The 26,820-nt window shown below is 39.2% G+C and overlaps 1 protein-coding gene across 1 annotated transcript in view; it reads left to right on the top strand.

Moving 5' to 3' along the window:
* Positions 1 to 26,617, top strand: part of LOC129094658 (adenylate cyclase type 1-like) — a 44,741-nt gene extending 18,124 nt beyond the window's left edge. Inside the window, exons 6-20 of the mRNA XM_054602918.1 lie at positions 2,027 to 2,185; positions 3,947 to 4,088; positions 5,665 to 5,820; positions 9,859 to 10,053; positions 12,269 to 12,366; positions 12,580 to 12,664; positions 14,762 to 14,851; positions 16,981 to 17,237; positions 17,418 to 17,544; positions 18,512 to 18,628; positions 23,023 to 23,169; positions 23,661 to 23,759; positions 24,261 to 24,375; positions 25,491 to 25,615; positions 26,288 to 26,617. Coding sequence (XP_054458893.1) covers positions 2,027 to 2,185; positions 3,947 to 4,088; positions 5,665 to 5,820; positions 9,859 to 10,053; positions 12,269 to 12,366; positions 12,580 to 12,664; positions 14,762 to 14,851; positions 16,981 to 17,237; positions 17,418 to 17,544; positions 18,512 to 18,628; positions 23,023 to 23,169; positions 23,661 to 23,759; positions 24,261 to 24,375; positions 25,491 to 25,615; positions 26,288 to 26,617 — 2,242 coding nt within the window. The remainder of the gene's footprint in view (positions 1 to 2,026; positions 2,186 to 3,946; positions 4,089 to 5,664; positions 5,821 to 9,858; positions 10,054 to 12,268; positions 12,367 to 12,579; positions 12,665 to 14,761; positions 14,852 to 16,980; positions 17,238 to 17,417; positions 17,545 to 18,511; positions 18,629 to 23,022; positions 23,170 to 23,660; positions 23,760 to 24,260; positions 24,376 to 25,490; positions 25,616 to 26,287) is intronic.
* The last annotated feature ends 203 nt before the right edge of the window (positions 26,618 to 26,820 follow it).

Here is a 26,820-nt window from a genome sequence, read left to right as displayed (position 1 = left end):
CAAGCTGAGACAAATGCCACTTGTGACACATTTGCAATCACAAGGACACACATGCTTACCCCCAAACCCCCCAGCTGCATGTTGACTCACACACACACACACACACCCACACACCCACACCCACACCACACACACACACCCACACACCACACACCCACACCCACACACCAACACACACACACACACACACCCACACACCCACACCCACACACACACACACCCACACACACCACACCCACACACCCACACCCACACCCACACACACACACACACACACACACACACACACACACACACACACACACACACAGAGCCTTCACCTCATTTCCTTGTGTGAGTCGCGCCTGTCATGTCTCTGTCTCTGTCTGAGTGGATGGATGCTGCTGTAGGAGTCCTTTATCTCAGAAGACAGGTGCTGCCTTACACACTCTTCCCTCTGTTTCTATGCGTGTGTGCGTGTGTGTGTAACATCAATCCTTCTGCATGATGTGCAGACAAAACATTTTTTTCCCGCTAACCCTGTAAACATACACACAAACATCGTGGCTGAACTTTCACTGGTGGTGAGGAGCTTTCTGTAGGGATTTACTGGAGAGGAAAAGTCCTGCTCTACCTCCTGTGCACCACAACATGGGGAGGTGAAGGTGGTCTACACACAGCCATGCAAGTAGAATGGTTTCATTTTGAGTTAGTTGATGATAATAAGTCAGCAGGCCAGCAGATTATGCCACCTTGATTTAACAAAGTTTATTTTGGCATTCAAAATGGTAAGCTTTTCTCCCACAAAGTCGTTCAAAGAGTTTTAAGGCCTTTTGAAGAAGAAAGGGAAACCAGAAACTACTGAGAGAGAGAATATCTCCAGCTAGGCGTTAAAAATAAGTTTTAGAAATGTTTTATATGCATCGAGTGCAGCATCAAAATAAGCAAAGTTAAGACAGAGCAACAATGCCAATATTCTACTGCCATGTTATAATAATAATAATAATAATAATAATAATAATAATAATAATAATAATAATAATAATAATAATAATAATAATAATAATTAATCCTTTATTAGTCCCACAATGGGGAAATTACAATTCTCTGCATTTGACCCATCCCGGAGGAGCAGTGGGCTGCTAAGAAGCGCCCGGGGAGCAACTTGGGGTTAGGTGTCTCGCTCAAGGACACCTCGGCTTGACGAGCGCTCTACCTCATGTGCCACAGCCCCCCCTGTTAGCGGCCCTATGAGGCTGTTAGTAGGCACAGCGGTGATTTGAGATAAATGCTAGCATCAGCATGCTGACATGCTCAGTCCAACAACACTAACACGCTGGTATTCAGCAGGTTAGATGTTTACTATGTTCACCATCTTAGTTTAGTGTGTAAGAATGCAAACATTTTCTAATTAGTACTAAATATGAAGTACAATTGAGGCTGGTGGAAGTGTGATGAGGTATGTAGGAAAAACGACGTGATCCTACAGAAATACCTGAAATGACTACGACCCCTTAACAGCTCATAACCTGGTTCTGGCACGTAATGTGATAAAATTACATGTCGGCGCTCCAGCAAAACAATATACCTTTAGATTTAGGCAACAAAACGACTGAGTTAGGTTTAAGAAAAACGTCACAAACATAATTTACCAATGAATAAACAACAGTTTGGGTCTGGAACACTGGTCCAGTGGTTAAAAGTCCTGTGCTCGCTGTCTATACTACATCACTAGCTCTGACCGTTGCATCCCAAATCCATTTTACGGTCGTTGAGATATTTCAGTCTGGTCCAAAGCAGTGGACCCACAATCCGGCGGTGACCTGGATTCTCAATCATTCTTGCATGCACACCTGGTACCAGAGCAGCACCGTTAAACTAACACTTGTTCTTTAATCCATTGCCTAAATGTCCACCAAGAACGTGGAAACCATCCTGCTAACAAACAACCAAACAGAGAAAGATGAAAAAAAACACGCTGCAAGTTAAATTTGGTCCTGTTTCAGTTCTGGAGATTAAATTTCTACCCCCCTCATCCCCCCTGCAGGTCGGTGGTGGAGGCGACAGAAGTGGATCTGAACATGCGTGTCGGCCTGCATACTGGACGGGTGCTGTGTGGTGTTCTGGGCCTCAGGAAATGGCAGTATGACGTCTGGTCAAACGATGTCACACTGGCAAATGTGATGGAGGCTGGAGGGCTGCCTGGGTCAGTGCTGACTCTTACACCCACTGAAACTGGTCTCTGAGCAGTCACAGTGCAAACAAAATACACACACGCAAACACACGCGGTATCCCAGCAACAGAGATAGAATACAGACTTAGAATGTGTGCATCCAATCACAGTAGTGATAGATATGGAAATGTAGTCTTTCTGCATAGGCATGACTACGGGAACTCTACATGTTTTATCATAGAGTTGTCAATATGTCCACCATAAAGCATAAGCCTGACGTTATTATTGATTAAACAAATAGATAACAAAGCTACTGAAAAGACACAAAATTCAAATGAATTGAGCCACCTGATAGGTATTGTCCATTTAGCCACAGCCTGAAATATTTCTCAAAAACTACTTTACAGAAGCACATTGCATTTACCAAAGGAAGAAAAACTGGATAAGTTATCTTGTAATTATGAAGCTGTATTATGATGAAGCATCTCTATTATGATTTTATAATTACTAGATCTCTATCTAATGATGATGAGATCTGTATCATATAGTTATGAGATAGCTTTCTTAATTATGAGCTTGTTTTTCGGATACAGATGTTGTAGTTTATACAAAGAGTTAAACATGGTTATCAAAGATGTAGTAAGGATGTCATAATCATGGCTTTTCTTATTATGAGACCTTATCACCTAATAATGAGATATAGAAGTCAGATTCTAATGCGTTTAACAACTGTATATCAGAAAGTAGATGTCTTTGAGTTTGACTAAACTTTCAAATGTATTTTTGCACAGAGGGAGGACTGTGGATTTAGTCTATTACTAGGGTAGCACATTAGGAAGGGATATTTTAACAGCCAGTACGAACAGGGTGAATGATTACAGCAAACAAACAATGTTCAGTACCTGACATTGTTTGAAGTTTTGGCATTTCTGTACTGCAATTTCTTGTTGTCATCTGATACGGAATTATATCTGCAATAAACTAATAATTAATCGGTCTAGCTTTAGCAGTTTATTCCTCCATTGAATCTTCCAGTTCATACAGGTCCACCAAATTTGCCCATTTCTTTTTGAGTGTTGCCAGCTGGGTATTTAAACCTGCTATACCGCCCTGACTGAGATGTTGTTAATTTCTTAACAAATCTCAAATCAGAAAAAAATAGCAAAACACCCCATTGAAGGTTTGTGATAACTGAACAGCATCCCTGAGCATAACCAGTGATGAGTGACTGCATATTTATAGAGAGAGAACTTCCCATGCAAAGAGGAATATGTTATGCACAGATATATAAGCTGTATCAGGCTTTAGCTACAGCTGCACTATGTGTTAGTAGGATTAATTCATTGATGGTTTTGCTCTTTTGATGTGATTTGTTAATAATAGATAAGGATAATATAGTCACATTATCTCATATTTGATCTTAAAAGGTTATTGGGATTCCGATTTTTTTTAAAGAAAGCAGTTAAAATTAAACAGACCATTAGTGTTAAGTTAATACTTCATTCAGAAAAACTCATGTACAGTAATGAGCTGATTTGCATTTAAAAAGCAATGAAGTGAGGTCTCCACATTGGCTCAATTTGGTCTTGTTTCAAGGGCAGTGATGCGATTTTTAGGACTCGTTACCAGATTATGAGTCGTGAGGATGAAAATGTCTTTGCTCTGAAGAATTGTCAGCCAGCCGAGGGCCTATTAGGCCACTGAAAATAATGAGGGTGATAATGATTGGGGACCTTAGTGTTGGACTTTTCTCGCTAACTGCCCTGCGTCCTTTGCTCTGCTTGTGCTCTCAGCAAGGTGCACATCACAAGGACCACCCTGGAGTGTTTGAATGGAGACTACGAGGTGGAGCCGGGCCTCGGCCACGAGAGACATGCCTTTCTTCAGAAACATCACATAGAGACGTTTTTCATCGTGCCATCACACAGGCGCAAAGTACGCCACTGTCATCTTCTTTTTTTTGCATTTTCTCTCTTACTACAGAGGTAACACATCCATCAGTGTCATAACAGTTAATCCTCTGATGCAGAGAGGGAGGCGGACCATGCGTTAAGCTAGCGTACACATGGCAAGGATCACTATCAATCACCACTTACTGTACATGTGCACAAGAGCTGAGTGTGTGTGTGTGCGTGTGTGTGTGTGTCTACTCATGGCAATTTTAAATCCGCAGCTACGGTATTTGTGTGAGTACACACACACACACACACACACACACACACATATACACACATAATACACATAATACACACTTGACATATCTAGGTTTTCTAACGGTGCACACTCACACTGTAAAAATCCCACTCAAGCCTACTTTATTTCCATGAATGAGACAATTCTCAAAAGCACATTCAAATTTGAGCTCAAGAGTGTTGGTAAAAGAGAGAATAATGAGTTTTAAGGTTACATTTTGTGAAAATCAAGACAGCGTGGTTGTGGGTTTTAGTTATCGACATGACTTTTTTAACATTTCTAATTTAGCAACATATAAAGGGCAACATTTCCACTTGTCCTACTCATTGGGTTATACTTCTAGAACATTTTACTGAATTCCAATCAGCTTCAACTGTAGCATGAAGTCAATGCTAAGCTAACATACCATGTCACCATGTTAAATAAAGGCTGTTTACCATGTTAAATAAAGGCATACTAACATGCCAACAATACATGAGGCAATACAACATTCTAACACACATTGAAGTACAATAGACTCTACAATACAAATACTCACTGACTCATCTTTTGTAAATATGATTTTCTTTCTACGTTTTCTGACCTTAGACTTACTTTTAAAAATAAATTGAATTAATATAGATATAGATAATATATAGGCAATTTTGTTCATCTTTAGATTTTTTGTTTAAGAATGTTATAATATCTTATTTTAATAAGTAAAATACTCATTTTAGAAATGTTACATGGGCTAGTTTTATATCTGAAGCTTGTAAAATTTGACAAACGAGCTGAATGATACACACATACAAAATGAGATTAGTTTATTTGATGCATGGTAAGTATGAAGGCATACAGACTAAAGTATTCATCTTTGCCAATAATTTGTGTGTTTATATATTCTGACTCTAACACCACGTACATGTGTATTGGTAGACTGTTATTCGTCTATTGATCCTACATTGATATCAGAATACAGACCCCTCATCTGAGAAGATTGTTGTTCTTGGATGTAATTGTTTCCATATAAATGTTGATATATTTTAGCACTATTAAGTTGTACATATTTTCCAGTACAACATTATGATGGTCAATTTGAGGATTTATCAGCTGTCAGTTAAAAGTCATTTCAGTATCCACAAACACAAGTTGGAAGATTATAGGTCAAAACAAATTGGAAAAGTTTGAATGTTTGTAGTATGTTAGGAGATAATATGTGTTAATAATATGTTACCAGGAGAAAAATCAAAACCTTAAAACGTTTCCCGTACCTCTCAATATCTAGGTTGTTCTTTTTTTCACCCTGTTCATCTTATTATCTTCGTCTCCTCACTTCCAGATCTTTCCCGGGCTTATTCTGTCAGACATCAAACCAGCCAAGAGAATGAAGTTCAAGACGGTGTGCTACCTGCTGGTGCAGTTGATGCACTGTAGGAAGATGTTCAAGGCCGAGATCCCCTTCTCCAACGTCATGACCTGTGAGGATGACGACAAGGTATTTAACAGGCAGTTAAATAGTCTGTATATCATAGAAAATCATCAATTTCTTACATTTGCATGCATGTGTGTACCACTAGTGTGCAGAATAGATAGAAATATATCTTGGTGACATGGTAAGATAAATCCTTTTAATGGGTTTGTATGTCCATTTGTGATAGAGTGAAATCCTGCTTGGATTCCTAATCTGCTACACGCACACACAAACACGCATTAATCTGGATTTCTAGATTTTGCAGCATCATAAATCCTACAGTATGCCTGCATTACAACAACTTCTTGAAAAGTAAACCAGTGCAATAGGTATTATGAGCAACTTTTAATGTAACAATGTAAACTCACTGATTTTAAACTGGTTGAGTGTGTGTGTACACGTGGAACTAATACGTGCATGTGAATACGGGCATTCATTTGAGCTTGTTTACGTGTTTCTCATTATCTTTGTGAGTATATTTGCTTGCTTGAGTCAGTCACAGTGCTGCTGGTTTGTTCCTCAGTCTATTGGTGTTTGGTGGTTGGTGATTGGTGTCGTGGCCTCACAGGGTCTGCCTGTCGGAAATAGCCTGCTAGCCATAATCCGCCCAACTGTGTGAGCTTGGCCAGGCATAAATCCTTCATGATTCTGATGAGGTTTTACTATGACTGCTGGTAATCACCCACAGCCTGGTATCATCTCCTCTAATGGCATTAGCCACATTGTTACATGATTATCCGAGTAGCCAAAATCCTAGCATTGTGACACAGTGGAATTTTATAATGGATATGAATGAATATTACTCATCATGTTGTAGTTGCTGAAAGAGAAAATTAATGTTTCCATGGGGAAAGACTGCACAGATGTATGGCATACATGTAGTGAAGGTGCTGCATAAGAGTTAAACTTTTGCTAACAACTCCAAAATCCTTTGTCCATAAATTATCATGGCAGGTGTTGTGAATATGAATTTTGTTAGTATTTCGTATTACAAAATATAATTTGAAACCTTCAACGCCTGTGCACACTAGGTGCCTCAAAATGCTGCGGGTGCATGCTATGCATTCTGCACGCTTCATTTTTTTTGTGAACCTAAAGTGAGCCAAAAAAAATCAACCAAGCAACAAAAGCAATTATTTATTGTGTTTCTAGTATGCAAATCAGCTTGTTTCAGGATTTGTTGAAATTGTTGTTTTCTTGACACCAGTGCAGCAATCTACTTTATTCTGTCTTGTTTCAAGAAAATGGCACCCTGTTCAACTCAATTCCTGAAAAAAAGGAAAACTGCACCTGGAACATTAGCATTTTTACAAGAAACACCTTCAGCCTTCAAAGATGAAAATTAGACTAAACTACTTGTTAAGATTGATGAACAGTTTGTAAGATCAGAACATTAATTATGTTACAACCTCTGTATCCCTTCCAGTGCAGCTGGATGATTAAGTGAGCTGTTTTCAATTTTACTTTGCAATAGCGGATGTAAATTTTAAGGAAACTTCACATTCTATTTATGATGCTGTACTGCAGCTGTCAAACACCTATGAGTGAGACAGAGAACTGACTGGCAACAGCTCTATTAATAGCTACAGCAACAACTTTAACTATAAATAAGAACAACGTACAGTATGTGCATGCTTTATGACAGATAATGCACATATAATAACATGCTGTATGATATCTAAAATAGGCTAACAGTATGTGCCATTGCATACAATCTTTTATGTTTTCTATTTATCTAACTAAAATTGAAGGAGTCTATGTCTGTCTGTCTCTCCTTTGAGTTTCTCGACAACCGTTCATCCGACCAACTTCACACTTGGTGTGTGTATTGCTGAGGAGCAAAAGGAAGTGCAGTGTCGAGTGTGAAGTTGTTTGGATGAGATAGCCGCGAGCAGCAATACCAGAGGTCAAGCAATCAGCAGAACGGGCACTGCACTAGTTTTGAAATGGAAAAAAAATCCACAAAAACAAGAACTTCCTCCCCTTCCACAAACACAACATTCTGGGTAGAAAGAGAATACTTATGAAACTTGACAAACATAACATTAAATAAGAATAACAAGTAAGTCATTGTAGATACATGGGAATTAAAAAAACGACACATCTATACAAACTTGATATTATTATTGAGAAAGAATAAATAATACCCTTTTTATGCTTCTAGTGTGCCACTCCTTACAGTTTGTTGCACAGATAATTCTGTTTATTTGAGCCTTATTTTATTAGTTTATTGCATCATGACAACTTAGATTAATGAAAGGCATCTCCCCAGGACGCATCCACATGACTTATGCCAACTCTATCTAACCCAAAAGGCAATAACTATAAAACGCACAATATAAATCAAACCACAGTGGAATCTGTTTTTTATCTTCTGAATAATTACTGCCTGGAACGTCAGTTAGTTGTCGCATTAGCATTAAATTAAATAGCAGTTGGCAAGAAGTTCATACTTCATATCATTCTGTTGTAAATTAGACCTTTCTAACTGAGAAAGGTAAAAAAAATAAAAGTCCTCAAATTTTATAGCATGTTTCCAGGTTAGTGTGACATTTGAAATGTGCCACTGTTAAAGTAATGGGCCTATCTTAGGTAGCAAGCTAACTAAAACGTTTTTTCCTAAACAATAGCTACTTTATTATTAACTTGCTTACTCTGATACATGCTAATTAAACATTAGCATAACACCTAGCTAACTTGCTGGAATCAAATGGTACATGGTAAATGCCATATGCTAACTGTAGGTGTGTTGTCTTGCTAGAGTTTTAGCATCACTTTGTTTGTACAGCCATTCCTGTCCCTGCAGTCAGTGCCTCCCTCTTACTATGCTGTTGGTGTACTTTTACCACATAGTTCCACATCAGGTGATAAACAATCAACAAAGGTGGACAGAGTTATCAGTTGCACTGGCTGAATCATAACTGCTTTCAATTTAGGGTAACCAGTCTGGGTTCTGGTCATGCTGGGCAGCTTACTGGGAAACATAAATGGAACAGAACCATCATTAATATGATTAATTACACCTGTGCTTTTGCAGTTACGACCCTGTGTCTGAGCCGTTTAGGCAGCTGTGCAGATTTTAGGTCAATTATTATTTAATTTATAGCTAGTACATCTGTATCCACTTCTAACCTGAGGAAAGTTTTCCATGCACAATTATCCTGATAACAGAAATGTACTGCTCTGGAATCTCCCAGACTGCAATTTGTGCAAAACGATACTGCTAAACATGTGTGCAGATTTTAGGAAAGACACCATACTTACACACATCCTTGCCTCCTTGCACTGGCTCCCTGTCCGCTTTCAAATCTACACTCCCAGGTGTGTAAACTACTGAATCACATGATTTTGTTCCTTCTTCCTTTTTTTCACCTGAAAACATCAGATTGGCTGAGCCTGCAATTATTCTTTGTCATATTCTTGCTTTACAATTTGGATTGATTTGGTCTCTTTTATTAGATTTTCTCTTTTTCATCATGGATTTGCAGGCTTATGTTGTATACCTGATTGTATTTGTCATCCTTAATTTACATCTGTGTTTTTCTTACTGTGAATTGTCAAAATGTCTTACATGAAAAAGACTCATGCTTTCTATGTTTTCTGTATATATTATTATATTTCTATATTTCTCTCTCTCTCTTTCTCTCTCTACATATATATATATATATGTGTGTGTACATATGTTTCTATGAGTGTATTTGTATAGCTACCTGCTGCTGTTCGTTTTTTTAAGCCCTAACCCTCAAAAGACAAACTTGTCATATTTTAAACCCACTTATGGATAGGAGGTTTAACGTATTCTGTCCATATGTGATGAAACTATTTAGTTTGTTGGTGTATATCGCACATTGTAGCCTCACAGGGCGGGCCAGCATGGCTGCCGGCTTTTCATCTGTTTTCCTAAGATGTCTGTAAAGTTATGGAAAAAATCTTACAGTGTTAAAATGCTGACCTCACAACACTCTGCATTGGTATGCCTCACATCACCGGTCAACTTTAACACATCAGACAGGCTTTCGCCTCTGCAGAGACTTATTGTGTTGTCTTCTTGGTGTCTGACAGCGGAGGGCCCTGCGGACTGCGTCAGAGAAGATGAGGAGCCGGACGTCCTTCTCAGCCACGGCTGTGCAGCACTCCCCGGGAACACGAGTCAACCGCTACATTGGGCGGCTCATCGAGGCGCGGCAGACTGAGTCCGAGACCACAGACCTCAACTACATCACCCTGTTCTACAGGAGCAGAGACAAGGAGCGCAGGGTGAGGACACAAACACACACACACACACACACACACACACATCTGCAGGGATGCCAGCAACTTGGATTCATGTTTACAAAATGTAACAAATATATACTTTCCTCATCACACATAATGTAACCTGCTTCGTGACTGCACCCCCCCCCTTGTTCTCTCACAAACACCCTACACGGTCTCTAATTTCTAATTTCTCCCCTTTCTCCCTCCCTCCCACGCCTGTTGTCTGTGATGTATGTACGTGTGTGTATGTGTTTGTGTGTGTGTGTATGAGGAATCCACCCACCTTCTCAGGAGGGGGTGCAGATAATGATTTGGGAACGTCTGAGCGGCACACGTGATATCTTTCTCCTGTGTGTGCGTGGGTAGAGCTATAAAGGAGACACAGAAGAGGGATGGGTTTGTGTGTGTGTGTGTGTGTGTGTGTGTGTGTGTGTGTGTGTGTGTGTGTGTGTGTGTGTGTGTGTGTGTGTGTGTGTGTGTGTGTCAGTATGTCTTTGTTTGTGTGTAATCTAGACGCTCAAACTGGTAGCAGAAGAATTAAATCCCTACACTGTAAAGACAACATTTTTAACAGATTTCAGACTGAAGACTGAAGTTAGTGTTTATTTGCTCTCACGCAACTATGATAAAAAGCATCTTTCATAGTTCAGGACACGTTCGTTGTCCCAGAAATATAGATCAAACCGCACATCCTATTTCTAGATCTGGTGGTAAAGTTAGATTATTTCATATCCAAATGATTATCTAGATTCATTAAATGTAATTTGCTGCGATAAAAGCTTCCATTTCATGCACAAATAAAGAATAACCTCTAGGGCTCTGCCGTGTGGTGAGATCTGAACTTATACAAGATAAAAACAATAACCCTAATGTCATGTTTGCTCTAGCACAACACGTGCTTGGTCCTGCTGACTTAATCATTTCTCATTTTCCCTTCTAATGGCCAGAGGAAGGTCAGTCTTAGGTCAGTTGTTTGGTCGGTTGCCACAACTCTTTGGTTGAAAACATTTTGACAACCAATGACTGGATTAACTGCCGTGAAATCTAAGAACGTTTAAAACAATCATGGTATATGTTAACATTATATTTTCAGTTTTGCGTACTATGAGATGATGACAGTTGATTGAGGACTGGAGAGTTCCCATCCTGCTGTCCTTTTGGTTAGCTGCTTCTCATAAGTGAGTTTCTGCCACCACTTATATCTTCAGGTCTTGTTTACTGAGTTAGATGGAGCGTGAGAACGGCAGGGTGAATAAGCTCTCCCTGGTGGGTTAGCTTGAGGCTGAGTGTAAGGTTGAAGCTTCATCTACGCTCCAGGTATTTCCTGTGATTCAGGAGCTTTGGGTACCAACCAGGAGGCTAATATCATGGATACAAGCAGGTCAAATGAACTTCCTTTATGGTTTGTCTAAGCTCCTCCTGAGGGAGAAGGTAAGGGGCATTCTGGACATTCTTAACTGTTTTTGTATCCAAAAACATATAATCTTTCTGTCACACCAAACACAAAGGCTTGCATAGTTTGTGTGAGGTTGAACATAAAATCAAGTAAGTGAAGTTTTAATGAGGCAATAAGGCTTACAGTATAAATTTGCTAACGTGGTATCCACATTTTTATCAAACCGTCTGTCCAATTAAAGAGTTGAGCTACATTATTTTGATGGGGAAAAAAACAGAGATGCACAAAATTAACTTCCATTCCATTTTCCCCTACAGTGAAGCTGGCGCTGTTAAAATGATTAATGCCAGTATTGAACTTAGGGTATTTGGTGTTCAACGTTCAACTCTGTGGTACCTTGGTCACAGAAGATGGAAGAAAATAGTATTAACTACTATAGCTCAGGTTTGATTGATGTTTCCCTGAAGATTCATGTAAATGTATCTGCAGGTCTACACACACAAGGGTGGAATGTCTAACTGTACGTGTGTGTGTTTTGCAGAGGAGCCTACATGCACACTTCCGAAATTGAAGTGTCACAAGAGCTCATTGTTTGATCCGACTCCTGATGGTAGTTGAAAACTGTCTTCCAAAAGACCCCTCATGCTCTGGAGAGCACAACTACACTCTAAATCTGAAAAAAATTGGTCTCAATGACACACTTCATCATGGAAAATGATTTTTGCTCCTGCTCTTACCTAGACCTAGATAAACATCTGACTGGATGGATGATGGGTCATGCTTCTTATGTTGACATTTTCTCCCCCTTTTGTCCTTTAGTACCACCAGGTGTACGACGACCATTTCATCAGTGCGGTGGTTCTCTCTCTGATCCTCGCTGCTCTGTTTGGCCTTATCTATTTGCTAATGATCCCACAGTACGTACACACAAACGCACACACACACATACACACACACACACACACACACACACACACACTCCACATTTGCAGTTTCTCAATTCCTGTAGCGTAATTGGATCGATCTTGCTAGGGTGTAGTGAGACAATAATACAAGGAAGGTGTTTTCACTGCAGTCAGTGGAAAATTGGAAAAGCCCTTCTCACGCTGGTCTCTCCTCTCCTCTCTCAGGGGGATGCTGGTGCTATTGCTGCTGGTGCTGTGTGTGTGTTTCCACGTGGCCTGTGTCATGTACCTGCATCTCACCAGTGTTCAGGTAAGACTCCCAGACCTCCTCCTACAGGACGCCGCTCAGAAACATAACTCTTTGATGATTCTTTTTCACATAGCTGAGTGGCAAAACAGATGCTCTGAATGGTTAATAAGATAAGATAAGATAAGATAAGATAAGATAATCCTTTATTAGTCCCGCAGCGGGGAAATTTGCAGACTTACAACAGCGTAGAGTAAAGTGCACACAAGAGACATAGTAGAAGAAGACAAGCTAAAAATAAAAAATAAAAAATGAAAAATAAAAATAAAATAAAACAAGTATTATAAATAAGCAATAAAAAAAACAGTAGAAAAAACAACAATAACTGAAATATTATATTTACAGACAGAGAAAAAAACAACAACTATTTTAACTATTTTTAACTTTTTTAACTATTATTGCACAGTGTAATGTGTAATGTATTGCACAGGTTTTTATTGTCATGTTATTATTGTCATGTGGTCATGTGGTCTGCTGGGAGCAGAGTTGGTTGTGCAGCCTGACAGCAGCTGGAAGGAAGGACCTGCGGTACCTCTCCTTCACACACCGGGGGTGAAGCAGCCGGTGGCTGAAGGAGCTGTACAGAGCTGCCAGGGTGTCCCGCATGGGGTGGGAGGTGTTGTTCATCAGGGATGACAGCTTGGCCATCATCCTCCTGTCTCCCACCACCTCCACCGTATTCAATGGACACCCCAGCACACTGCTGGCCTTCCTGACAAGCTTGTCCAGTCTCTTCTTGTCTGCTGCTGAGATGCTGCTGCTCCAGCAGACCACTGCATAAAAGATGGCTGATGCCACCACGGAGTTGAAAAAGGTCTTCAGGAGTGCTCCCTGCACTCCAAAAGACCTCAGTCTCCTCAGCAGATAGAGTAATGCTGTTATATGTGAGATAAAATAAACTCATGCATTGACAACGAAGATGCCAGTCAGTGCATCGGTAGTGGATGTTGACACGTTGCTAAAAATGTAGCTTACTCACACATATATGAGTATTGTAGCTCCAACCAGGAAGATAACATTACCCTGTGGCTGCAGCTATAGTTAATTACCTTTAGCAATTAATGTGTCTACAATTTTTCCAACAGACTAAATCTACTCACAATATAGAAGCTAGAATTAGTAAATGTTTTGCATTTTTGCTTGGTGAATGAATTAAACAATTAGTTTTGCAATTTTCGTATTTCGTATATAACCCCGACTAATAAATTAATTGAAAATTAAATTCATTAAACTAATCGTCTTTGCACTACATTCTGTAAAGAAACCATTTAGACTCTATGTGTCTATGTGAGAAGAGTCTATGTGAAGTCTATGAAAGACTTTATGTGACAAATTATTTTAAACTCAAAAGTGCACGGTTAAAAGCCCTGGAAAATGTAGTAAGTAGTCTTTTGAGTCCAGATTAGTGTTGCCCTAATGCAACACTGAATGAAATATATTTAATTTAGTAAATTATTTATATATAATCTATATATTATGATGTATTATTGTAGATAACATATCCAGCAGTATGTAAAGTAGTAATAGAATAGCAGTAATAAAGTTAGCATTTATTTTACCAGCTGCAATTAAAGTGATCTACACATAAATGCTTCAATATTTATAATCATATTAGATATTTTATTATGAATTTAGCCATTACGCACAATGACAACTTTTACTTTTAATGAAAATAATAAATAAGTACAGAAGCACATAAAAAACTTGACTTATAAGTGATGAGTATTTCTATGCTGTGGTATTGCTACCTTTACTTAAGTCAACTTCTTCCTTCTTCTTCCTTCTTCTTCCTTCTTACTTCTCACTTCTTCCACCATTGTATACTTGCCAGTGACTGTGATGTCTTCTGAATGCTTTGACATCAGGTTCATACTCTCTGTATGACTCTGTGGTATCATGCTACATTGAGCTGTCATCATATCATTTAAGCGTCTCCTCTAATGGGCCTGCACATAATGAGCCACACCACAAAATGCGCTCATTTCATTTCCACTCCCGGCTAATGATGCGTCAAAAATGCTATTTAGGCAGATAAACAGGTGCTTCATTTACTGACTGGTTCCATTTTCCCACCTCCCCTACTCTTTCCTCTGGTTTTAGTGCCAACCGGGCTGCCTCACCATCCAGATCAGAACAGTGCTGTGTGTCTTCCTCGTTCTGCTCACCTACTCTGTTACCCAGGCCTGTGTGGTAAGATTGTAGTTTTTATGTGTACTGTATAATTATCAGTTAAATTCAAGATTATTTGTGAAGTACAACATCATACAAAATCAATTGATGCACTCTACAGTGACAAGACAGAGTGTGAAAGTTCATTACTGACCTTTACCATAGTTAGTATTACCTTTTCTGTGGCTTTCAAGCGCATCTCACGGTCTTCCTCAGTGGATGACGTTTGCTCAGTTGTCCTTATGTGCCCTCAGTAATATCATGTCAAATGCAAGTCACTGAGAAAGACCATAAGATACAGTCGAAAGCTCTAGAAAAGGTTTCTATGTTGACCTTAGGTCAGGGCCTTTTTTGTGTCAGATTAAAATATACTTAAACTAAAAAAAAGCATGATTGATTGATTTTTAAAAACACTGGTTAATGCTGTTTTACAACTATTCATAGTTCATAATAAAGCATTTATTACCTTATTTATTGATGTGATTAGCTTATATTGATCTCAATCAAAGACATGTCTGCACCATTGTATATGATCAGAAACCCATTAGAAACATGCATGCAGGGATATGAAAAAACAGGTAAATGTAGTATCCTTAATATGATCTAAACCAGAACAACACGAAAGCTTGGATATTAGTGTGCATGTAAATGAGTTACAAATAATTCATTAATTGCTCATAAATGCCAAAGACAGAGGTTAAAAATATTGATGTCAACGATACAATGGCTTAAAGGCCTGTATGAAAATAATAGTAATACAACAATTTAGTACATAATGCAGAACAAAGCTTTGGAGTTTGAAACAGTGCCGTCATTTCAAGTCTCTGCAGTACATGAGTTGGCAGAGTCACAGCCGAGCAGATGGTGCTGCAGAGTCTCAGAAGAATAAAACATGTATTGTTCAAGTGTAAAATACCCATTAAAAATATTTAAAATGCAAATTGGTTGGTGTCAGCGTGAGCCCCAGAACTCGGTCAGGCTCTGATGTGTGTCTGTGTGTGGGTGTGCAACTACTGTAGGTGTAAAAATACATGAAGTACAAAGCAAAGGATGTAGTGAAGAAATTGCCCCAAAGCCTTTTTATAATTTTCCTTATCGGTTAATCTAATCATTGCAAGCCAACAAAATGTCAAAGATGAACCTGAGGCTGAAGAGATGCCTAAAACAGCTTGTTTTTTTAAAGAAACGGTCAAAAACCCAAAGAAATTCATGCCAGGCTAGCAGCTCTGTGGGCCTATAGCCCAGCTACTTGATGCAGAACAATGTCCCCCATCACTGTTGAACTATTGTAGGATAGATTATATAATTTGATTAATATTACTCATGCATTCATGTAAAAGCAGGATTTTTTTCTGTCGTAGCCAAGTGAGGTGGAACTTATTTTCTAAAAAAGTAATGATTCTTTTCATCATAGATAAATCTGCTGATTATTTTCCCCATTAATTGATTCATTGTTTGGTTTGTAAAAATAGAGAAAATAGTGAGAATTGTCATCACAATTCTGATGATACTCAGAGCCCAAAGTGACCCCTCCAGTTCTTATTTTTTCGAACCAATAGTATGTGACATAACCTACGTTATATTGTTTTTTTAGTCTTTTAACATAATCAATGTTATAAAAAGTTAATTAGTAATCAATTAATAAATGTTTTGCTTATGTTTCTGCACAAAGCCCTCCCAGTTTCAGTTAGGACACTTTTTTTCATTATTATGAATACATTAAATCCACCTCTTAAGCATAACATACAGTACTATGCATCTGTATCAGTTAATTGCATCATTATAAATAATGTCAGACTGATTAAAGTTTATATATATATATATATATATATATATATAGTATCAGTCTGATATTATATATATATATACAGTACCAGTCAAAAGTTTGGACACACCTTCTCATTCAATGGTTTTTCTTTATATATATATTTTTTTTTTTTTCTACATTGTAGATTAATATTGAAGACATCCAAACTATGAAGGAACACATATGGAATTATGTGGTAAACAAACAAATGCTCAACAAACCAGAATATGTTTTATATTTTAGATTCTTCAAAGTAGTTGAATGAGAAGGTGTGACTGGTACTGTATATATATATAGGGTTGTTCTCTTATGTAACCTGCATCCTTGTCATCTCGTCCCCCAGGTGGGATGTGTTCCTTGGGGCAGAGTTGGGACAAACTCCAGCCTCTTGGTTGAGGACGTCCCTGCAGACGACAACAGCACGGCGGCCGACAAAGCTTGTACCAGCATGGCGTACGCCCTGCTGTCCTGCGTGGCCGGCACCCTCACTCTTGTCCCCTACCTCCGAGTCTCCTCGGTCCCCAAGATCCTCCTGCTCCTCCTCCTCTCTGTCACCTACACCGTCGTCATGGAGACCAGCGGCTATCGCCAAGCCGTGGGGTAGGAATGAGCTGCACATGATGTGTAGTTTGATATAGAAAAGATTTGTGTTTGTGGTCCAATTTTGTTAATATAGCGTATTTATATTTTTTCTTCTCTTCTTGTTTTATTTATTTATTTCCTATAAGGGAATTTAAGGAAGCAAACAACCCATTTTGTTTCTCTGTGTGTGTCTTTCAGAGGAGGGTTTCTCCACACACGGGGTTATGATCCTGTGTTGGCTGCCTTGCTGTTTTCTGGAGCTCTTGCTCTGCATTCAAGACAGCTGGACCTGAAACTGCGACTCGACTATCTCTGGGCAACTCAGGTATGTTTGTTTGAACATGTAGCACACCTGTTGCTGCTCATGTATGCACAGGGCTTTGAATGTGTGCATGGAAATGGATGGATGGATGGTTCGTATAAATAATTAGAGGATGGCGGTAGCTCAGGTCGTAGGGCAGGTTGGCTGTTAATTGTAGGGTTGTTGGTTTGATATTCAGCTCTTCCTGTCTACAGCTTACAACTTAATGTAATTATTATTTTGTTTTTTGTTTTTTGTTTCAAGATACAGACAAAAATCTCAACCAAAATAAAGTTTTTTTTCTTTAGTCATCACAGTATTAATTTAGACCTTATGAGTATGTGTACATATAAGTATGCAGTTGGTGTGCAGATTATTATGAATGTTATAATTGTAACCATACTATGAACCCACTGATTCTCCTCACTGGGTGAACATTTTCATAATTAGGAACTGATTATGTCATTATGTGTGCAATGTTTTGATGGTTCTTCTATTTTATTTTCATGATTTCATTTACTTAGATTTTTTGATTTGTATATTCACCTAGCTCTATCGTATTTAATACAAGAAAATGAAACCAAAGAAATTCACCAAAACAAAGGGGATACAGACACGAGAGAACCACGATGTTTTGTGATGAAACGGTTGAATTTTTGTCACTGTGCTGTCAGCTTTTTAAAACAAAGGTTTCGAGATTCAATGTTTGAATTGAATGTTTGTTTGTTTGCATGCACAGTCTTGTGTGGAACATGGCAGTGTGAATGTTTCTATTTTAAGAATGACAGTGAACATTTGTCTTGTTTGCAAATCATTATCTCCCTCTAGTGATAAGGATAAGCAATTGCATCTGCCTCTGAGCTGTGCGACAATACATGTCCATTGTATTTGGACAATAGGTCGTCAGTTTCACTTTGGATCTGTATCCTTGTCACTCTGTCAGGACTCAGCCATCCTTCTCTGATGTGTTTTGTGTTAATTGCTGATCCAGGCGGAGGAGGACAGAGGCGACATGGAGAAGGTGAAGCTGGACAACAAGAGGATCCTGTTCAACTTGCTGCCGGCTCATGTGGCTCAGCACTTCCTCATGTCAAACCCCAGGAACATGGTGAGAGTCCACAGACAGGCCCAGGCCCGTCCAACATGGATCATCAGTTTAAAGACCGTTAAGGCCCCCGAAACCAGCAAATACTTTCCAGTGTTTTCCTGATACACCCAGGAGGTGCAAGTTTCGGTGATCTACAGTTCTAAAAATACTTCCAGGTTAAAGCTGGGGCCAAATTTGATTGAATATTCTTCGAACATCAAGATCGGTGATTGAAGCGATGTCCTGATGCGAGCAGGGAAAAGTCTGAAAACTAAATTTATTTTGAAATCAATTTTACTACTACTTATCTCATGACCCATTAAACTCATCTTATGACCCATTGGGAGATCCTGGCTCCACAATGGAAACACTGCTTTAGGTTACCTACAGTATTAATGCTGTTTCAGCATTAAAATCACAATATTTCAATTTGAAGCAAGCCCTAACTACACATTGAAACATTCAGACTACCTCTGTTGTTTCAACAGTTATGTGTACTTTAGGGCTTTTGATTTCACAGCAATAAACTAATACAAATTATATGTAAAATATAATAATATTTAATATAATATAAGTAGCTACAACTGATTTTATGTTACTGTATGATCGTTTATAAAAATAACTCAAATAAATATGGACACATTTAAAAATGTAATCCTGATGACAGTGGAATATTATAGCAATATTGTAACATTTGATAATAATGATGTCAGAAATTACATACTAGAATCCAAGTATGTTAAACTCACTGTCAAACACTAAACCTTGGTGAAATCATCCTCTTGGTGAAAAGAGATGGAACGAGTGTTTCTCCTCAGACTTCTATCAGCAGCTGCAGCTAAATATTTAGTTAGTCTGGATTTTAGGGATGATAAAGTTCTGCAAACAGTAATCACATGCATGAGTATATCAGCAGCTGACATGGCTGTTACAGGGACAACCCATGTAGATCATTATTTCTAATTAGTCCCACCTTTTCAGTCTCATTACCGTTGGTTTTGCAAATACAGCCGCTGGTTTTAAAGCCAACTTATACTGCCAGATCAAATCGCAGTAAAACTAGAGGCCCTGATGTTTAAACTAAACTAAACTAAACTAAATGTAGCCGTTAGCACTTTGACCCGCACATCAAGAGGTCTTTTAGCCCATCAATCACTAAATATGTGCTTATTGGCTTGTAAGAAATCTAATATTAACATCTAATGAGCTTTATGGTTCAGGTCTTTTAGGTAATGATGCAAAAGGATAAGTAGATATTTTGCTGATTAAAACTGGAGCAGGTTACAGGTTATAGACTTTCCATATCCCAAAGAAATGCCCTACAAGTGTTGGGGTCTTGATGTGGGAAAATATCCCAGCTGCTTAGGACAATGGCACTACTTCACGTTACCATGTGTTGCGGTGTTGAAGTGGAAGTGTGATCTGACAGCCCTGTGTGTCTGCGTCCATTGATTGATGAACATCCCCTCCACTGATCTCTGTTCCTTCCTCGGCCCCCTCCTCCTTTTCTCGGGAAGTGATGAAAACATACATCCTTTCAGGAAATTCATAGCCCCTCAAGCGGACAAGCTTGGTAGGTAAACACTAAAATGTGTCCATATTTGTTATGATGCAAACGTCATGAATATATATACTACATGAACTGAAACATTAAGTATGGAGCTGATGGCCCATAACCAGTAATAAAATAATAATAAATAGATAGATAATTCCTGTCAAGAAACATTTTCAAATGAATATCAAACGTAACAAAGTGGAAGCAAACTCACATTCTAATGTTAAAAGTTAAAATATGCAGGGTTTCCTTTAATTTCTTCCTTATCTTCTATGGTTTATATTCTGAAGTCTGCTTTTACCTTTTTACCATGAAGGTTACGTTCATTAGCATGCAGACTGTGTAATTGTAATACTTTGTATATTTTGTGTAAACAGAAGAGAACTGTTAGGACACAGCTTTGATGTTGCAAGCCATAATTGATCCTTTTTAGCATATTAAAAAAAATGCATAATGAGCTCAAGAACTGCAAGAACATATCCAGTCTCTGATATGGGTCAGGCTCCAAAAATACAGGATGCTTCAGTTCCCATAAAACTAGACAGTTTATTTTTACCACACCACCTTTGCCTGGTAAATGTCCATGTTCTTCAAACTCCATGCCCTTATGTTTGTTACTCTTCTGTTTAAAATTTAAAGTCTACAATCCCATACTAAAATAACCCTGATGACATCACAATGACATCATCAACAGTTTTTTTCTCACAACTGACTGAGACTCCCGCGGAGCCACAGATTATAACAACATGTGCATCTGAGTCCTATGAGTCCCTTATTATTCAAAAACCCCAAAAAGATCAATACTTTATGCACTGGGTGACATCTTCCTTTATTGCAATGAACATGGTCATTGTAGTTTATTTTGAAAACATCTCCAGAACTACCTTTTATACCTTTAACAGACGTAACTGAGTATGTCCAGAGACATGTTTCCATATTAACGCTGACGAGATGAGAGGAATAAACTACAATGGACACAGTAATCATTCTAAAAGAATATGTAACCCAGTATCAACAGTTTAATCATTTATTTTGAACAGCTCTTTGAACGACAGTGGAGCTCTTTAGCACAGAGGCATAAGCCATAAAGGCTTTGGCCACACAGACTATATTGGTAAGTAGTTTAAGTTCATTGTTTATTTTGGTCTGGTCATGGGATTTGCTAAAAATAATAAAAAGAAATAAGTTCTTATTGTTTAACAATCAGTGGGCTGTGCATCAGACGGTGCAGGGATCATCTGAGGCTGAGACTAGTAAACGCTAGGGGCAGGAAGTCAGGAAGTATGTTCCCGGCACATTGGTGACCCCTCGCAGCTACAGTGTATAGAAAGGCTTCCTCTCTTTCCTCTGGGCTAAAGTTCACCCGTACACTGTATTCATAACACAGCGCAGTGGGACTCTTCTGCCTGGATGTTCAAAGTTTCAACGCTCCAACATGACGATTGAAAGATTGTTTTGTAGCATTGGAAACAACTTGCAAGCATCCCGGTTTTCTTTTCCCTTCACAAACACAACCTCAGTCAGTATGTGAACTGCAACCCAAGAGGTTGTCTTTGGTTGTTTTATGTGCTTGTTATGTATTTCCGAATGACTTGGCACTTCATTGGTAATACAACTGCAATTTTGCTGTCAGAAACAACATGACAAAGAAGCTCTCTTGAATCTTAAATAATGTGAATTTATCAAGGACTTTACTGTGTCACAGTTGGAACTTGGTTGCACAATATGAAGTCATACAACCTTTATTTTGGTCTTAATTGCGCCTTTATAGTTTTTGGCCACTCAAAGCTCTGTACATTACATGCCAAAATTCTCCCATTCACACACACATTCAAACACCGATGGCAGAGGCTGCCATACAAAGTGCCACCTGCCCATCAGGATCTCATCATATACTCATACACACTCACTCACACACCAATAGCACGGCTCTCGCTTATTTTTGGGGCTAGAATCTCACCCAAGACTTTGACATGCAAACAGGAGGAGCTACGGATCGAACTGCTGATCCTCCAATTGCACACCTGTAAAGTTTGGTGACTGCATCTTGCACGATTGTGATGCTATTGTGGTGACAAAATCTGTCCACAGACAGACAGACAGAAATATAACACACGGTAAAGTACTCAAAAGTGCTCCTGTGGTACTTCTTGCTACAACGGGTATCTCCAGGACCACATTTTGTCATGATGATACACACACACACACAGATTCACAAGGTGAAAACGATACCACGTTGCTGTCGGGGCTGGTAATTAAACTAATGGAAACTACATTACATTATTAATCGTCCTAAAGAAAAATTACAACGTGAAAGACTGCCTCTGAAGGCAAGGCATAATGTTCTGGTCTTGTTTCAGTGAAAGTAAATTAAATGTCACTTGGAGGTTTTCAGCAGGAGTCAGTAGTGCTTAATAAGGTATATAAGTGCTAACATGGGCAAAAATCATATGGGCTAAGAACTGTTCAAACACTGACTCCAATAGTACAATTAAAGTAAATAAACTGTATTTGTGATGCTCACAATAAAAATAAAGAAATTGAACAGCAATACATCCTTTCATAAACAGTTTCCCTGTTATGCTGGATTATCCACAGAACACAGTGTTATCCTTTTTTTAAGGGGACTATTTCCTCAGTGGAAAGTATAGTTCAAATGAAAACTGTTCTCAGTGAGGTCTGTAGATTAACAGAGTGACTATTCACCTCCATTGTCTTGGCATGAAGGCAGAAATTTCAAAGACAGATATCTCAGAACTTGACCAAAAAATATATGAGACCCTTTAATGGCTTGTGAGTCCCGCAGTAGTGCAGTCCAGTTTGGTCGAACCAGTTTTGATTAAACTTCTCTCCCCTCCAGGACCTGTACTACCAGTCCTACGCTCAGGTTGGAGTGCTGTTCGCCTCCATCGCCAACTTCAACGACTTCTACATTGAGCTGGACGGGAACAACATGGGCGTCGAGTGCCTCAGGCTGCTCAATGAGATCATTGCTGACTTTGATGAGGTGAGTAAATTCTTAGTTGCATCGTAAATCTTTAGTTTTTATATATATTTATATATATATAAATATTTATTTTTTGGCAGTTTTCATGTCTGCTTGCTCTGCCTTTGGAGAATTTTGGGGGAAGCTGACGCTGGTGCAATATGACCTCCGTCCTTTTCAAAGATGACATTGTGGCCATGGGTTTAAAAGACACTGTGTTTATTGATGCAATATAATAAGCAATGGTTGCAGTTGGAAATGTTTTTCAAAATAAGGAATTACTTACAGATGACTTCTGGCCTGCTTGAATCTATCATCAACAACATAAAGCATCAATTTACTCAAACAGGCTAAAATAGTCCATTTATATTGCATTTGGGTTTGTTTGCCAACTTATAATATAAAGGAACCGAAACTTACAATTTACTCCGGTTTGATTTGAATTTTGTAATTGTAGTAATGCTTTCCTTCTGTTTTTATCCCCTTTTTTTTTTCTTTTTTCCCCCCTCCAGCTGATGGACAAAGACTGCTACAGGGATATTGAAAAAATCAAGACTATTGGCAGTACATACATGGCTGCTGTAGGGCTGGTTCCTACAACTGCCTCCAAGGTACACATGCAGTAGCTATATTTGATCCTGTGTGAGTTTTTTGTGTGTGTTTGCAGGGTATTAGCACTTTTTGAAACCGTTCAGAAGGCACACTGCAGCTTTGAGAGGCATAATATTTGCAGGTAGCTATTTGCTGGGCGTTGATTTTTAGAACGCTGTCATGTTTCTCTCCACAAATCCTCTGCGAAGGATTAACGGCATCTGTGGCGTCAGCATATTCTGCATTCATAAAGTTTCTTTATATCCTGCAAAGCTGACAAACAAAAGAGCCCTTTCTGCAACTCCTGCAAAACTTCACTCAAACTTAACAGTCACAAAGGTGGTTTGACTTTGAGTAAAAACCCTGGTGTGTGTTTTTCTGGCGATCGTAGATGATATTGTGTAAAATCACATCAGGGAAACAGAAATGAAGGGTAATATCACTTCATAACTGGGATTTAAGCATGCTTGTTGTGCATTTATCTGTGTTTTCCTTATATCTGTGTTTTTTCTGATTCACAGGCAAAGAAGTCCATCACCTCACATTTATGCACAGTGTCAGATTTTGCCATTGATATGTTTGACGTCCTGGATGCCATCAACTACCAGTCTTACAACGACTTTGTCCTGAGAGTAGGTGAGTGAAAACACACACACATGCACATACATAAACACTCACACATGCTGATCTATATAAACATTTGCGTCGGAGCTTCTGACCTATTGCATAGGACAACACCGACGCTCATTGCTGGTAAGTTTGGGAGGAAATGCATCACTGGGAGAGCGTTCCCTCCAGGAAGCTCGTCACAGCGAGCGCTGAAGTTCTGGGTTCCATTGTGTTGGGTATCCTGTGGGGAGCCTGCAACAGGAGCCCTTGTTTAATCCCAGCGTAGCCTGGTGTACACAGTGCCATCCTGTCTGCAGACTGTGGGGCTCCATGTGCAAAAAACTGCATGTGTTTGTGTTTTTGGCTAAACCCATGTTGCAAAAACGCAATTTTTGATAATCTGCGTAATGCTGGATTTCCAGTAAGTGCAGATAAACAAAGTTTGGCCTGGTTTCACTTTGTCTGCATGTGCCATGCTGCTCTCTTAAACCTGTAGAACTGTGGCTGTAAGAATTAAGCATGTCATTGATTTGCAATGACATGTTGTTACACAGATGAAACTCATTTATTTTCAATACTAAAGACAGGCATAGAATACCAGCAGCTGCCATGGAGATACAGTAGGAGTGGGCTGATCGATACATTGATATCAGTACTTCCGATTCTAAGTCTTGTTTTGAGCATCAATAGGATTGATACCAAAAAGAAAATATAATAGATGATTTTCTGGGCGTGCATACATTTTACACAATACACAAATGTGTTATCACTTTTGTCACTGAAAGCTTCATCTGCTCCTCATGCTAGGCTTTGAAGAAGCAACCCATGGCTCAATATAGTCTGTTTTTATTGACAAAATAACCCAGAAAGGCATTTTGGATAAAACAGATGAAAATTAGATGAGTTTACTTTGATATCACTGAGAGAGCTTGGAACAGTCTTGTTTTTTATTTTTTCATCTTTCGTCTCTTTCGTCTTTACAAATACGCATAGCAACCCTTGTTTTATGCCTACTTTATTTCAAAAACAACATTGACAGTGTTCAAATGTCATGTCATTTGAACTGTCAACACTAGGGGATCTTCCTGAGAGTAAAAGTTATCTTAAACTTGCGTGTTCATTTTTTTTTTTCATGTGTCCAGGTATCAATGTGGGACCAGTGGTGGCAGGAGTGATTGGAGCCAGAAGACCTCAGTATGACATCTGGGGAAACACAGTGAACGTAGCCAGCAGGATGGACAGCACTGGAGTACAAGGAAAGATACAGGTACAGAACAGCTGTCCACTGCAGTCTTCTCTATTTCCCACAGGAAAAAGATTACTTCAGATTAGAATCTGTTTCAAGAGAGACCTTCTCAAAAGGACAGCATCAAAACAGAAAAGGAGAAAAATTGTGGTTTTAGGGATACGTCCGTTTAGCTATTTCTTTGCAAAGAACTTCTGGGCATAGTTGATGTGTGTTGCTTTCTGAAATATTGTTGTTATAGTAAATTTGCCATGTTTAGTACCATGTGCCTGCACAGAGATCCATGACCTGTCTCATACCATATCTGGCAACCCCTGGTATAGTCTGGGACAGAAGAGCTGGGTGGCTGGATAAACTGTTATATGTCAAGACATAGTCCAAAAACCTATCTCCCTGTAAAATCACTCATTTCTGTGTATGTACAAACACGATACATTTGTTTCCAGGCTTTATGCTAACTAAGATAATGTCTCATGGCTGTAGCTTTAAATTGGACATACAGACATGAGAGTGTTTCTAATTTTCTCTCAGAAAATGAATATGGTAGGCTATATGACAATTTCAAGACCTTTTGTAGTTTATTTCAAATTAAATCAATGCAGCTTATTTGAGTCTCTTATTGGGAAGAACTGACATCTGTAAAACTTTATGAGAAACACAGAGAAACTCGTCCCTCCATGTTTTCTTCTTCAGGTGACAGAAGAAGTCCATCGTATCATTACAGACCACTACGACTTTGTCTGCCGAGGCCAGGTCAGCGTGAAGGGAAAAGGTCAGATGCTTACATACTTCCTGGAAGGGCGCAGGCAAGGCAGCAGGCTGTCTCAAATCCAGCACCAGTCCGGCAATGCAGAGCGCCGGTCCAGCGCGTTCACCCAGGGCAGCGTTTGCACCCGGCTAAGCCCCGCCCCCACCGTGGCCACCTACGCTACCAGCAGGACCCCGAGCCTGAGCGTGGGCAAACCAACCACCTCCACCAGCACCACCAGGTACCTGCCCACTGTCCCCACGGCAACGGTGTGACAGATGCTGTCTTCGTGGTGATTGTGGAAAACAAGAAAATTGAGAGTGGAGGTGGGGAAATAGCGTGGATGGCAACAAGACAGTAGTAGCAGAAAGTTTATTGCAAGATGATAAAGTAGAGCCGACCTCCACTCTTCTACTGTCGCTGGGAGGCAGCAGAGACACTGATCGTCTGATGGGAGGCCTGGACTCTGGCCTGGACT

Source organism: Anoplopoma fimbria, chromosome 8 (assembly GCF_027596085.1).
Source record: "Anoplopoma fimbria isolate UVic2021 breed Golden Eagle Sablefish chromosome 8, Afim_UVic_2022, whole genome shotgun sequence".
Classification (NCBI taxonomy): Eukaryota; Metazoa; Chordata; class Actinopteri; order Perciformes; family Anoplopomatidae; genus Anoplopoma; species Anoplopoma fimbria.
Note: the sequence above shows the minus strand (reverse complement) of the source record. Positions and strands in the feature narration are given on the sequence as shown.